This window comes from Cydia pomonella, chromosome 24, assembly GCF_033807575.1.
Source record: "Cydia pomonella isolate Wapato2018A chromosome 24, ilCydPomo1, whole genome shotgun sequence".
Taxonomy (NCBI): domain Eukaryota; kingdom Metazoa; phylum Arthropoda; class Insecta; order Lepidoptera; family Tortricidae; genus Cydia; species Cydia pomonella.
Genome location: NC_084726.1, coordinates 13,868,537 through 13,882,350, shown reverse-complemented (window position 1 = coordinate 13,882,350; position 13,814 = coordinate 13,868,537). Strand labels below are relative to the sequence as shown.

Here is a 13,814-nt window from a genome sequence, read left to right as displayed (position 1 = left end):
CCTCCTGGCTTACTTACATTTTTACCTAGCTGGCAAAGCTAGAAAAAACAGTTATAACAGACCGCTATAAATTGTTCATTACTTCTTTTCAGAACCGCAATTATTTCATGGACGTATATGAAAATAGATTGTAAGGTAACAGGGACTTTTCAAACACTTTGAAGAGTTTGAAGATAATTAAGTCCGTCGGCGCAATAACCAAAATTAATCTTGACCTCCGACACAACAACCTCGGAGATAACGATCTTTGGTCTTTTTTCATAACTTGTTTTTTGTATGGAGACACGTAGCGACATCTATCGTAATGTTGACGTTCGGGTGACAACTACAGTTGAATGAACTGCAGTAAAATACATAAATAAATGAAAATCCTAAATCATTTATGTTAAAATTAATAATGTTTGATGGTACTCGTATATATTAAGTATCATACCTCCTTGGGCAAGGTACTGGTGGTCTCACGGGCCGAAAGAAATCTTCTACCGAGTATAGTTCATCGGAAATTAACTTTAGCTTGTTAACCACTGCGATAGCGCTCGTCAAAGTGAATGGAACTTGAATAATCACCTTATTTTTTGAATATGAAAAATTTGTATTTTCATAATAATCGGGAAAAATTCTCATTTTAATTAATAAATTGATACGTAAGCTAAAATATTTCAGATCACTTAAAGAGAATTAAGATTTAAAAATAACCCGAGGGCAGTTTTTAATAACAAAAGATGATATTAACCTTCAATTTAAATTTCTAAAAGCACTTTCATCCTCTTTAGTCTAAAACATAACCCCATTAAAATAACGAAATCAAAACGCTATTTAAAACGCTCAATTTGAATAAAATTCCTTTTATCGATAAATGTCGCAACACTTTCGATTAGTGTTGCGCTTGATGGAATATATTATCGACAAATTGAATTAACCAAAAGGTCGGTGAAGACCGAGACGAGTTAACTATAGTGACTGTTAACCTTTCAGTCTTGTGTCTTGTCTAGGTTGGGTAGTAGATTCTTCCATCAAATTGTTATTATAACATCTTGGGTACCTGTTTTATATCTAACACAACTGAGATGCGCAAAATTTCAACCAACTGAGTTAAGCAAAAAAAAGCTTAAACTTCCCTAGCTAAGTTGGTCAAGAGCGATTGGACCGGTGTTCCAATAGGTTGCAAGTTCGTGTTTTACCCGAATATTAAAATTTTGCCTTTAATATATTTTTTACTTGTATTTTTTTCTATAATCTGTTAATATAATCTGTTGGAAACCTCGATAGAAAATATATTTGACAGTGGCGGTGAAACAATCTCTGTTGATATGATGAGACGATGGCAAGTCTTTAAATTGATTAGTCTCTGGCGTTAGAATGGTGTATTAAAATGGTAACAAGTTTACCCTCTATCGATAGCGACGGACGATCGATTAGTGATGGGATTCGATTAGTGAGGTGACAGGATTGACTTTGATTGTCACAGCTTTTTGATTTTTGGGGCCATGAAATTAATGAGCAGTCAGCAACAACATGTTACCCTTTATAGGGCACACTTACATATCATACCTCAAAAATGACCAGGATATACTCATAACATTTATTGTACTTTTTCCTTATGCAGAATTTTTAGGACTTTAAAGAGGCAATGAGACTACAATCATGTTTTTTTATAAAATATAAGCCCCCTAAAGGGTTGTGAATATAATGGCTCCTCTACATGATGGCCCATCTTACTGGCCCATTCCATAGCTTTCAACCATCGCATGGCCATCTCACTGGTTCAGCGCTGGGCCATCGTGTAGGAGAGCCATAAGAAAGAAAGGTAAACAACTGTTTGCCAGTTTAATTACAATAGTGGACTACTGGACAAGCTGTTTAGCTAACAATTAGGAGTAAAGGAGACTCACGCTAAAACGGTCCGGGTTCGAGCCGAGGCGTACTACGGTGTGTTTTCTATAATTTCTATAGAAAAGTCACTTCCGAGGCTCGGTGACCACGTGGTGCTTTCTATACAAAACAAAGTGTCGTACGCCTAGGCCCGGACCCGGGGGCTTATTGTGATAGTAATAGCAGGTTATAAATTGAATCTGGATTTGTTATGGAAATTCTCTATATAGAAACAGAATTATAGATTGTATTCGTAAATACAAACAAGACAATTTACATAAAAATATATGATTAGGTACGCATTATACATATCATCGTCTATTAGTACACCCTTATTAAGCTTACTGTTTACTAGGTTCATCTGATCTTAATTTTTTTTAAACTGTTCCTTATCTTGAGTACATGGTGTAACGAAGAGTATTCTACGTTTTACTAGTACCTATAGTTTTTATATTAGTTCAATTCATAAACAATTAAGTCCTGTAATCAGTGATCGTTTATATAATCGCTGGTTTCGTGGCCACACAATCTCGTCCCTCAGCGAAGCAGAATTGCACGCGAAATTAAAGATTTTCTAACGAATCGCGTTTACATCTCGCGGGATAACACAGTTTGTACAGTTAAGGTACTGTTCGGATTCAGAAGGCCTACCGCGAACCACGTTCGACGTGTTGCCTCTCTGCCGCACTTGTAAATTCGTACGTAAGTGTGACAGGGAGGCAACACGTCGAACGTGGTTCGCGGTAGGCCCTCAGACTACATCAGCATTAATTATGTAGCAATATGGCAGCTCGACATTACTGCCGACTGCATTGCTGCCACAATTGTCAAAGATGCGGGCAGCGACGTCGAATTTTACATTTTCGGCAGTAATACAGTCGGCAGTAATGTCGCGCTGCAATACTGCTGCAGTAATGCTGCCGACTGCGTTACTGCAGGAATTGGCAATTGGGTACTTGAAACATCTTGAATATTATAACAAAATTTTTTTTTTTTTACTTTCAAAAAGAAAATGGTACCATTCTATTCCTTACATTTTATTAAAAAATAAATTGTATGACAACTATATACATAAACGCAATATTTCAGGGTCAAAATAGCAATTTTCTTAATCTTCCATACATTTGGACAGATTAATGTAATGTGACATCACATTACAATATAATTTTATAAAGGCGTTTCATTCGTCGAGTGCGAACGTCAGACTTTAACTCTCATTTCTGACCTTTGTGTTGCTTAAATGCCATGAGTCCTATATAGACATTTGCTTCTTAGGAAAATCAGGATCGATTGACATTACTTACAAAAAACTGTCAAGTAGCCAATTTAATATAAATGTCTCGATAAAATGACTTTCGCTTTCAGCTCGTGTTATAAACCCACACTTCAATCCCTTTCATTACGTAGCAGTAACATAAACTAATATTCATATTCATTCAGACATACAATTCATATTCAAAATTCTATTCCTTCACTATATACATTTAAGTACACAGGCAAACATTGCATGTATAATTTGGTACGTTAAATAACATGAAACAATTACGTACATTACTTACACGCTACTTAGAGAAATTAGGAAGGAAATTTTCTAAGCAAGGAGAGAACGTATGTAACTTTTATACAAATACATTTGCTACACTATCTGCGGGTGAGGCGGAAGGCATTACGTGAGCAAATACGAGGACAGGCGTAAGGCTGTGGCCCTTCATGAGCAGAGCGGGGAGCGTTTGTTACTTTTATACACTTTTGCTATACTATCTGTGGGTGTGGGGAAGGCATTAAATAAGGTACCTACGAGGACAGTAGTAAGGCTGTAGTCCACAATGAGCGGAGGGGGGAGCGATTACTAATGCGCGAACATTTTGCGTAAGAAATTTTTGCTCTAGGTTTATGAACAATAAGAAGGCAAAGCGGTAAGATTGTTGCAACTAAGCCTTAGTTTCAGGCATTGCGACATTTGTGACCTTCACTCGTTATATTTGATAAGATAAGATAAGATATCATTTATTGCATAATTATAGGTGTACAGGTTATAATAGATATTTTGGTAGTATCGCTGTAATTTGCCTGTCAGGCGTACAATATAATTTTACTTAAATCTAGATTAACTATTTATAATGTTTGTATTTACAATGTTTGTATTTGCCATATTTTTCCTTTTCAGCTATGTGTTACATAAAAAGGAAACATAAGGCAATTTGGATCTCCAAATATAACAAGTGAGCTCACAAATGCAATTTTATATTGTATGAATCTTCATACAATAAAATTGTTAGTATTTTTTTTGAAATAGATTATAACTGCTATTACACCGTCGTTTCATCCAGATGTGGCGCCAATGTGATAAACACCTTAAAATCGCATTGTATGGCAATACAAATAAACTGTAGAACATAAGGCTCATCTAGTTTAACTAGTTCTAGCGGTGATACTCGTAAGCAAATGCGGTTATCTAGATAGTTAAAATTCAGTCATTGTTTTCCAAAGGTCGCTATTTTCAATAATACTGATCAAGCGACGAGCTGATATCACGGTGATTATTAGCCTTCTTTTATAGTGAAAACGAACTGAGCATATCTAATTAATTCAGTATATGAATGTTGTATTATATATCACCCGCTATCCGCTATCGCTCGACCACAGTCTTATTTTCACGCGATAAGCGGTCATCACGGTAATAGCGAGAGCGGAGATCAGGAATGTTTCGAGAATCTCGCAACGATTCGCAACATCTTGTGCACAGTCGGTGAAAATGTCTGAACTCGTTGGAAGTTGCAGTTTCGTGGTGTTGAATATTAAATGTGGGTTAGTTTTTGCAGAAACTGTAGCAAAGCCTGAAATGAAGACCTAATTTGACCTAATAATAATAAAATAAAAAGCCTTTTATTTCATGCAAAGAATAACAGTTATATAATTTAACCTAATAAAAACAAATAAAATAAAACATGTAGATAAGAATACATACTTATAGTAATAGTTAGCGCAGGTGACAATAATATTTCGTTGGCAATGCCTCCAGGTTCGGTTTTCCACAACCTGCTGCAGCATTGCGCCCAAGAGAGTGGTCAAAGCATCCATCATGAAAATAAATGGTTTGTCGCGGAACAAGCCCTTCGAAGTGCACAGGGGGCCTAGCCGTCAAAAGTGAAATTATGTATATAAATGATCACGTGACTTTCCGTTGCTTCTATTATCCGGATACTTTTTTCTTTTGGCTTTGCAGAAGTCCATGTGCGATATCAATTGCTTATCATCAGGCAATTCGCCTGCTCATTTACTTCCTATATCTTAAAAAATATATAAGTTCAATTTTTGATGTTCGTGGTAGCCTCTCTCTGCCATGCCAAGCAGTAAGACCTATATAAACTGCTGATGATGAATGCAATGTAAAAGTACCCAACAAAATAAGAACGGCCGTTCTTACGTTAGTCCAGCCCTGTTCACAAGCTTTACTTACACCAACTTCAGTATTTTAGGAATTAATATTTGTATGACCCCAATCACATTAGCGCCCGTACACGTTAAAGGGCTCAGTCCTTGTGGGGCAAGTTGAGTCCAAAATGTTTCATGAATGTGCTGGCGAGTGTTCAGAATGATAAAAGATAAGCCCTACGCATGTTATTAGGCCGCTTTAAGCCCCTTGTAGCCCGAGAGTTGATGTCAGCTTTAACGTCGTCTGTGTGTGATAAGGATCCTGACTGAATTTTTAATCATTTCTTACCTATTTTATAAACGATTTTTCTACTCTATATAGCACAACTAAGGTTCTTGGGTTCAACCAAGATTTTTGACCACCACACACATATGAATGGTTAAGTAATAGCTCATCGAGTATCAAATAATTATGTATTTTAGCAGGCATTTATTGATCCGTGCGTAATGCCCTGAGATTGCATCATAGCAAAAATCAGGTTAAGATTATAAACTTGAATCGGCTTCCCGTGAATAATCTTTACGGCACAGCCCGATAAAAGAAATGTTTTCAGAAAACAGTTGATGAAAGATAGAAGCAGACAATATAGGCGGTCCTATCGCTAATAGCCAACTCGTCCAGACAACCTTTGGGTAAGAGAATCTGATAAATTAAGTGATTCAAAAACATTAGGCGTTGCAAAATCATTCAGAAATCGTGAATATCAACATTTATAAAAGAAATATCTGCACTGCACATTGCACAATAGTCCACGGTTTATTATAACCATTCGTTTTATTTCGACTCGTAAACACGAACGGAATTGACTCCACAGTACGAAACACGTCTCTGATATGGTGAGTCCGCTTAATACTTTACACTATTAAAACTTGAATTACCGGTATTGTTTTTAACCTAAGTTACTCTAGATATTTTAAGAAGATCACTTGAAAACTGAAATTTTCACTGTAACTTTCGTATGTAATTTTAAACGTCCCACTCGCGTTTATTTAGGCAAAATTGCTAGACATGTATCGCTATATGACGAGGAGCTTTATCTAGAGACGTTCGTTTTGGCTGGCCGATGCATACATAAGCTTAGTACCATGCGGCTGACTATTAATACTTAATAATGGACTCTCTCTTAATTTAAGAGCATGGCTCTTGTCGGTGGAGTAGACGCCAGTTTTCGCGGTCCTCGGCCAAATTCTTTAGATCCCTGTAAGACACGACGTTTGCTTTTCCTTTTAGTTGCTGCGTGTAACTTGCTCGTGGTTTTCCTTTTCCTCTTCTACCTTCGATCTTGCCTTCCAAAATAGTATATAGTGTATTGGACATGAATGTCAAAATATGGGCAGTCAAATATCTACAATTATATCCTGCACATCGAAGCGACATCTCCACAAAAATATATACGACATGTTACACAAATAGCATTGTGTCTGTATTTATGCGCTGTTATTTATTTATTTAGGTAATTTTGTATTGTTATTTTAAATCAACATATAATTGCCCTGTAGTTCAATGGATCCTATGATTTATCTCTACTTGGAAGAGTATTCGAGGGTGGCAGATACTTTTGGCTCGTTGTTTCATCACCTATTATTGATGCGGACTGTACCTAGTCAACTTGTTAGCTTTTTATACGGTCCAAAAAAGGCGCCCACTTTTCAGCCAGGACGATTTTTACCCGTTTTAGTAACTATGTATGTTTATACGGGTCAAGTCTTGCAAGTTAAATTTAACCCACTTCCCGATTCTCGATGAAGCTGAAAATTTGAGTGCATATAGCACAGCTCGATGGTACAATAATATTAGATTGTCATCCGTGATAATATGTAAGTCGGGTGACAATCTAATATTATTGTACCATCGAGCTGCTCTGATGGTGGAGACAGGAGGTGGCCATGGGAACTCTGTAATAAAACAACGTAGCCTAGCTGTGTTCGGGTTTGTTAGAATTGTCTCGGCGAGTATCAGTTGCTTGTTGAAAAAAAAGTACAGCAAGCGATAAAAGCTAGTATCAAAAATGATTTTTTGACAAAAAACTTATTCTTAAATATCTTCTTCAAAAAACTTATTAATAGTTCTAGGAACTATTGAAGTTCTTTATTATGAGATATTCTCTTAAACTTTAGAGCTCTCCTAATATTTCAGTGAAGCCAAAATAATGAATAAGTCTCTATTGGACTCCTTTATAAGATACTGGTCTTATAAATGTATCAATTCTATCGCTTTTACATCTTTTTGGTTCTTTGAACTAGCGCTCTATCAAGTTACTCTGAAAATCTATTTTCTTATGTTAGAATTAGTTCGAGTATAAACTTTAATTTGTGCGGCTTAGGGTTGCCTTTAAAATGACGGTAGTGTGAGTTGAGACGATGGAAAAGTTAAAGGCATTCTTAGCATTTTCAGTAGAAAGTAAATATACTTCAGTACGGACTCTTCAGCGTTGAACAAATTTTCATATTTTCGCCACTTGACGAATGTTCTTTAAACAGGTAGCCTTACAAAAGGTAATTTAATTTTAAATTTAGAAAGTTTTTTTTAAAGCCTAGCTCTTCATGGAGAATTTTGGCAATATATATATAAGCTTACTTAGACTAGTTAAATAGTGTAATTTGAGGGCAATAAAATCTCAATAAGCAAGACAAATATGTATATATTTTTAATGTTTTTGGTCTACCCCGTAGTAAGTTACCCCGATATTTTGAAATCATACTAATGTGTAAAAAAACACGAAAAATCTTTTTGACTTCATGGTCAAACTATTGTTATGTTTTTCTTTGTAGTTCACTACGGTTTTGATTAAAATATACGAGTAAGTCTCTATTTGGATATTAAAAAAAACTAAATTTGAAAATTTTTGGTTTTATGTTTTTCAACCATTTCAATTTTGTTGTTCAATCTGGTAGAGACCGCCATTGAGTCCGCCATTTACACCTTCATGTATTCTGCAATAAATATTAAATAAATAAATGAATAACCATTTCAATATATTTCTAAATTTCCATATTATTCTAGGCTTGCTATTTTTCTAGTCATTGTCAACAAATTGCCAATCGGACAGAATAGTCTATCATACATACGTACACATACACGCACACACACACACACACACACACACAATCTTTTTCATGTATGTACAGCTACTTTCATATTTAAGTTAGTTATATTTATAATACAATAAAATAAGTCTTCAAATTGATTACTTAATTTATAAGAATATTAAATATTTAGAAATTATATTTTTAGATTTTTAGGTTTTCATATGTTGTATAAATAATTTACTTGTTGTTTTGTTGTTAACGTAGGGAAGAGCGGTGCCGCCCAACACAGGCAATTCTTTGCTTACCGGGCGGCTCCATCCCCTAAATCATGGCCATGTGTTTTTTAAGGAAATAAAGAATTTTGTATTTTGTATTTGTATTTGTATTTGTATTGTACTACATTATTTAAGTTATAATTACAATGTTGTATGCCTGCCTACCACACGTCACACCACCCGTATACCCGTAGCCCGACAGACAGTTCATAATGCTTTGTAACGAGATATTTCTTTGATATTCATGTATTTTATACTTAATTATGGCTTATACTTCTTTGCCTGCTCTATTGTTTGAATTATACATGTAGGGCAAGATAAGGTATCTAGTCTAAAATGCGAGATTAATCAACAATTGTTTTTCCAACCAATGTCGCTGTGTTCGTAGTTATTATTCAGTATAGGTACTAATGTTTGTTGAATGTTGATAGTAAACCGAAATTTACATTTTACTCGAACACCTTCTACCTAGTTTTTTTATTCCACAAAAGAATATTATACAGAAGTCGATTGAAAAAAAAACTTGAACAATATTATTTATTAGAAATTAGATTGTATGAGTAAATGATTGAGTGAGTTATTATTTTAATACTAAACCATTCAATTTCGTTTTCCAGCATCGTCTGTTATATTTTTCAATTTTACTGGGTTCCTTGTTGCCATCAAAAGCAGCCCATATCAACGTCACCAACGTGAATGCCACAAATGTGAACGAAACATATATAGAAACAGTAGAAGAAATCGATCATGCAAACGAGACAGCGGCACAAATTGAAATACTGCAGGAAGAGAAAGAAGATCTATACATCAAAATTAACAAAGCTATCGACGAAGCTATACCAGAACTTGAAAAAAGTAATGATACTGATGCAATCACCGGTCTTGAAAATTTGAAAACTTTAAAAAAGCAGATAAAAGAAATACATGAAGGTAGTGATAGTTATGAGAGAAACTCCAGTGATGTAAATACAAATTTCAGACGAAAAATATCAATAAGTATTGATAGGCAAGGGAAACATGATTGGAACAAACAGAAGAAGAAGAACGAATTTTACGAAAAATTGGCAAAGAGTAAAGATAAGAAGTATACTAGTTTGCCGAGGGTGTTGAATCGGCAGAAGATAGCGGAGCAGATACAGCTATGGTTGCTAAAACAACAGGAGGAAAAGAGGAAGATCAGGGAAATGCAGTACGTATTAAGGCAGATCACCTTCGAGCAACACCGGCTTCCGACACGTTGGAAGGGAGGAGCCCAAACAATATCTTACCATATAAATCGTTCTTCCATTTTTCACACAGTCGCACTTCTCACACACATACAAATCCGATCAGTAATGGTGACACAAATACATAGAAAAATACACACGTCAAAGACAAATCTTGCACACCTCGATGAATTTTGTGTACGGACGAGTCACGACACACACTGCACTATGCCCAGTTGGGCATGTGCTTCGATAGAGGGGACATAGTGCGAATGCCGACTCCCTTCCCGGTGTTGCTCGAATCAGTTGGCTGAATATTCGTAAACATTTAATAGAGACGTAATGAGATACACCCCGCCGACGACCGGTCTGGCCCAGTGGGTGACCCTGCCTATGAAACTGATGGTCTTGGATCTCACGTTCAGTGTCGGCAACGTCTGAGCTTAATTACTATTTAAGTTTAGGTACTAAGTTAAGTTTGGTACCATTTTCAATTATATCAAAGATGTACTGACGTAGACTTCATCAAAATCGGTTATTGATTCCCCATACAAACTTTCACCTCCCTTTGCATCATTTTTGGGTTAAAAAATATTTATATCTTCTTCCCCGGGACTCTATACCAAATTTCATCTAAATTGGTTCAGAGGTCATTGATTCCCCCTACAAACTTTAACCTTCCTTTTCATATTAAGACATGAATGAAGGGATGAATTGTGGGATAAGAAATATGGCTATATTCTTCACCGGGACTATCTTTACATATACGAGAACGTTTTGTTTCATATTTTATGTTTTTACCACGGAATTGTGTCAATATGATACCAAAAATTAATTTTTCATCCCCGACCAGAAGTTTAGAGAAGCCACCCCCTTCCGCGCCTAATACATTTACATCAAAAATATTGGTGGCTCCACTTCTTAAAGAACAACCTTGGCTCCTTAGGACCAATCCTGCTAAAGGAAATCTTTGGTTCATGAAACGCCATATTTCATGAGCTACAACGGTCATTAGGATCTGAAATTAAGAAAAAGCAATAATTTAAACCGGCAAGTGTTAATAATTTCCAATCGATTGCTTACAGTTGCCTTGAAGGTAAATCTTTCTCTAGTGTCCTTATTAACTAAAGAAAAAAAATCATGAACCGTTTTCCTGGCTTAACGACTTCAAAGCTATACTCTGATTGCCCTGCGATGTATGCCATACTATTAAATAAACCGTATAATTTCAGAGTAAAGTTGAAGATCGACTTTGAGCGCTGCCCCGACTTCGGCCGAGGCAGGGAGAAGAAGAAAAAGACGTCGAACGGCAAGGGCGTCAAGTCCCACTACTTCCCTTGCTGCAGAAAGTGCTGCAAGAAATCCTACCTCGGCTGCTTATAGATCCCAGGATCCTTCCAGGAGATATTCTTAGTCACGCAACATGTTTTGGAGAACCTGGATGCATTTAAAAGAGAGGGACATGGAAGCCAATTAAAACTTACATTTTGATATCAAAATAATGTTGTTTGTCATTATCATCCGCCCGTGCGTCTCACTTGTACGAAAAAGTACAAGCGAATTACACGCGTGTATGATAACAAAGTGACATCATTTTGAAATCGAAATGTATGATATAATATGGATATAATTGGCCTCACGTTTTAATAAAAATACGAGAGATGACATTTCAAATGAATACACCCAGCATTTGACACCGGATCCCAACTCGCATAATGTCACTTCTTGATGCTGGGGCCACACTAACGAAAAACGCCGTTGATTATCGCGAAATGAACGTTTTTCATATGGCCACACTGCGATTATTGCTATAATCAACGGAATTTTCCGTTAGTGCGGCCCAGGCATTAAAGAACTAAAAGGTACTCAAGTAAATAAAAGGAATTTTCTTTATTAGTAAGGTAATCCACGCCTCCATTACGTTTTGCTTTGCCCTCTACGTGAAATGACTAACGGAAATGTCAAAATTTCTTAAAGTCTGACAGCTAGTCATGTCACAAAAAAGCGGCCAAGTGCGAGTCGGACTCGCGCATGAAGGGTTCCGTACCATTTAAGACGTATTAAAAAAAAACTACTTACTAGATCTTGTTCAATATTTTACCACTTTGGACACACATTTTACCACTTTGGAAGTGTTTCTCGCGCAAACTATCCAGTTTAGAAAAAAATGATATTAGGAACCTAAATATCATTTTTGAAGACCTATCCATAGATACCCCACACGTATGGGTTTGATGAAAATTTTTGTTTTTAAATTTTATGACGTATTAAAAAAAAAACTACTCACTAGATCTCGTTCAAACCAATTTCCGGTGGAAGTTTGCATGGTAATGTATGTCATATATTTTTTTAGATTTTTCATTCTGTTATTTTGGAAGTTACAGGGGGGGGTCTCTCGCGCAAACTATTCAGTTTAGAAAAAAAATGATATTAGAAACCTCAATATCATTTTTCAAGACCTATCCATAGATACCCCACACGTATGGGTTTGATGAAAAAAGATTTTTTGAGTTTCAGTTCTAAGTATGGGGAACCCCCAAAATTTATTGTTTTTTTTCTATTTTTGTGTGAACATCTTAATGCGGTTCATAGAATACATCCACTTACTAAGTTTGAACAGTATAGCTCTTATAGTTTCGGAAAAAAGTGGCTGTGACAGAATCGGACAGACAGACGGACATGACGAATCTATAAGGGTTCCGTTTTTTGCCATTTGGCTACGGAACCCTAAAAACGTGGTAATTTCAGTACAAGGCGCACCTATCAATCAATTTTTCGTGTTATGGCTCCATCAAGGTGTTGATGATTCTGCCAATGTCGAGGTTGGATAAAACACGGCTAGTATATGAATCTTATTAAAGGCGCACCTCAAAATTACTATGAAATTAAATGACAGCTTCAAATTGACAGCTTATTTGATAGGGAAAAAAGTTGCCATGTAAAGAAAGAAAAAAAAAATGCTCGTAACGCGACTCGCTGGTCAGACTATTTGCGTGTATATGCCCTAGTCAGATACAAACACTTAAATGTCAGACCAAATCACTTCATGAATATACACAAAAGTACGAATAAAATATACCACACATTCTTTTTAATTGATTTTCTTTTAGTGCGCATGCAAAGTTATTAAAATTGTACACGGAAGTTATTTTGTCGGTGATCCGCAGCGCTGTAAAGTGTTATTAATCGTAAAATAAACGTATAAAACGTGGAATAAAGCGCTACGCGCTGTATTGCTTGTCATGGCAGGGATGGGAATTGGTACCGACTAAAATGTCAAGATTTGTCGGTGGTACAGTTAACTTCGCTCAGTAACAAACAATAAGATTAACACTGGGTGGGTATGTACATTTGCAGCTCGCAGTACATGCGCTTGACATGTGATATACCATTTTTGTCGGGCAAGGTACAGAAACAGTTTTTTTTTATGTATCGTATTGATAAACGAGTTTTCACGCTAGCAGGTATAACGCTCTTGACAAAATTCACGTGAAAGCTATATTTATATAAATTGTAAATAAATGTAAAAGCCAATATCGCATTACTGTTGATTCCAGGTATACATTCAGGTAATTCTGCGTTCTGGGAATCTTATATTTGAGCTATCGGATATTTGGGGAACTGTGTGTAGATGGAATTAACAGTTATTAGATAGGATAATCCTATATGATCTTTTAATAATACTGTATCATTTAATTGCAATTCTTACCGTGGTATTACGTTGTTATCGGTCCCCGGGAAAGTCTTTGCCAGAGTTTTGCTAAACCGCCTAGTGGGTATATCCGAAAAGCTGCTTCCGGAGACCCAGTTCGGCTTCCGGCCTGACCGAGGCACCTGTGAAGCTATATTATCAGTGCGTCAACTAGAAGAGGAAAGCAAAGAGCAAGGTCATCAACTGTTTCTTTGCTTTGTTGACCTCGAGAAGGCATTTGACAGCGTGCCTCGTGAAGCCCCCTGGATAGTTCTGAGCAAGCTTGGATGCACGGAGGAGTTTGTA

At 36.3% G+C, this 13,814-nt stretch overlaps 1 protein-coding gene across 2 annotated transcripts; it reads left to right on the top strand.

Annotated features, from left to right (window-relative positions):
• Window positions 1-6,100: 6,100 nt before the first annotated feature.
• On the top strand, window positions 6,101-11,818 carry LOC133531225 (uncharacterized). Of its 2 annotated transcripts, XM_061869372.1 has the most exons (3): window positions 6,101-6,144; window positions 9,230-9,801; window positions 11,050-11,818. In XM_061869372.1, the coding sequence occupies exons 1-3, from the start codon at window positions 6,142-6,144 to the stop codon at window positions 11,198-11,200; spliced, it is 726 nt and encodes a 241-aa protein (XP_061725356.1). In that variant the 5' UTR covers window positions 6,101-6,141; the 3' UTR covers window positions 11,201-11,818. The 2 variants fall into 2 exon arrangements, with proteins under 2 accessions (XP_061725356.1, XP_061725355.1); XM_061869371.1 differs by lacking the exon at window positions 11,050-11,818 and having other exon boundaries at window positions 9,230-10,430.
• The last annotated feature ends 1,996 nt before the right edge of the window (window positions 11,819-13,814 follow it).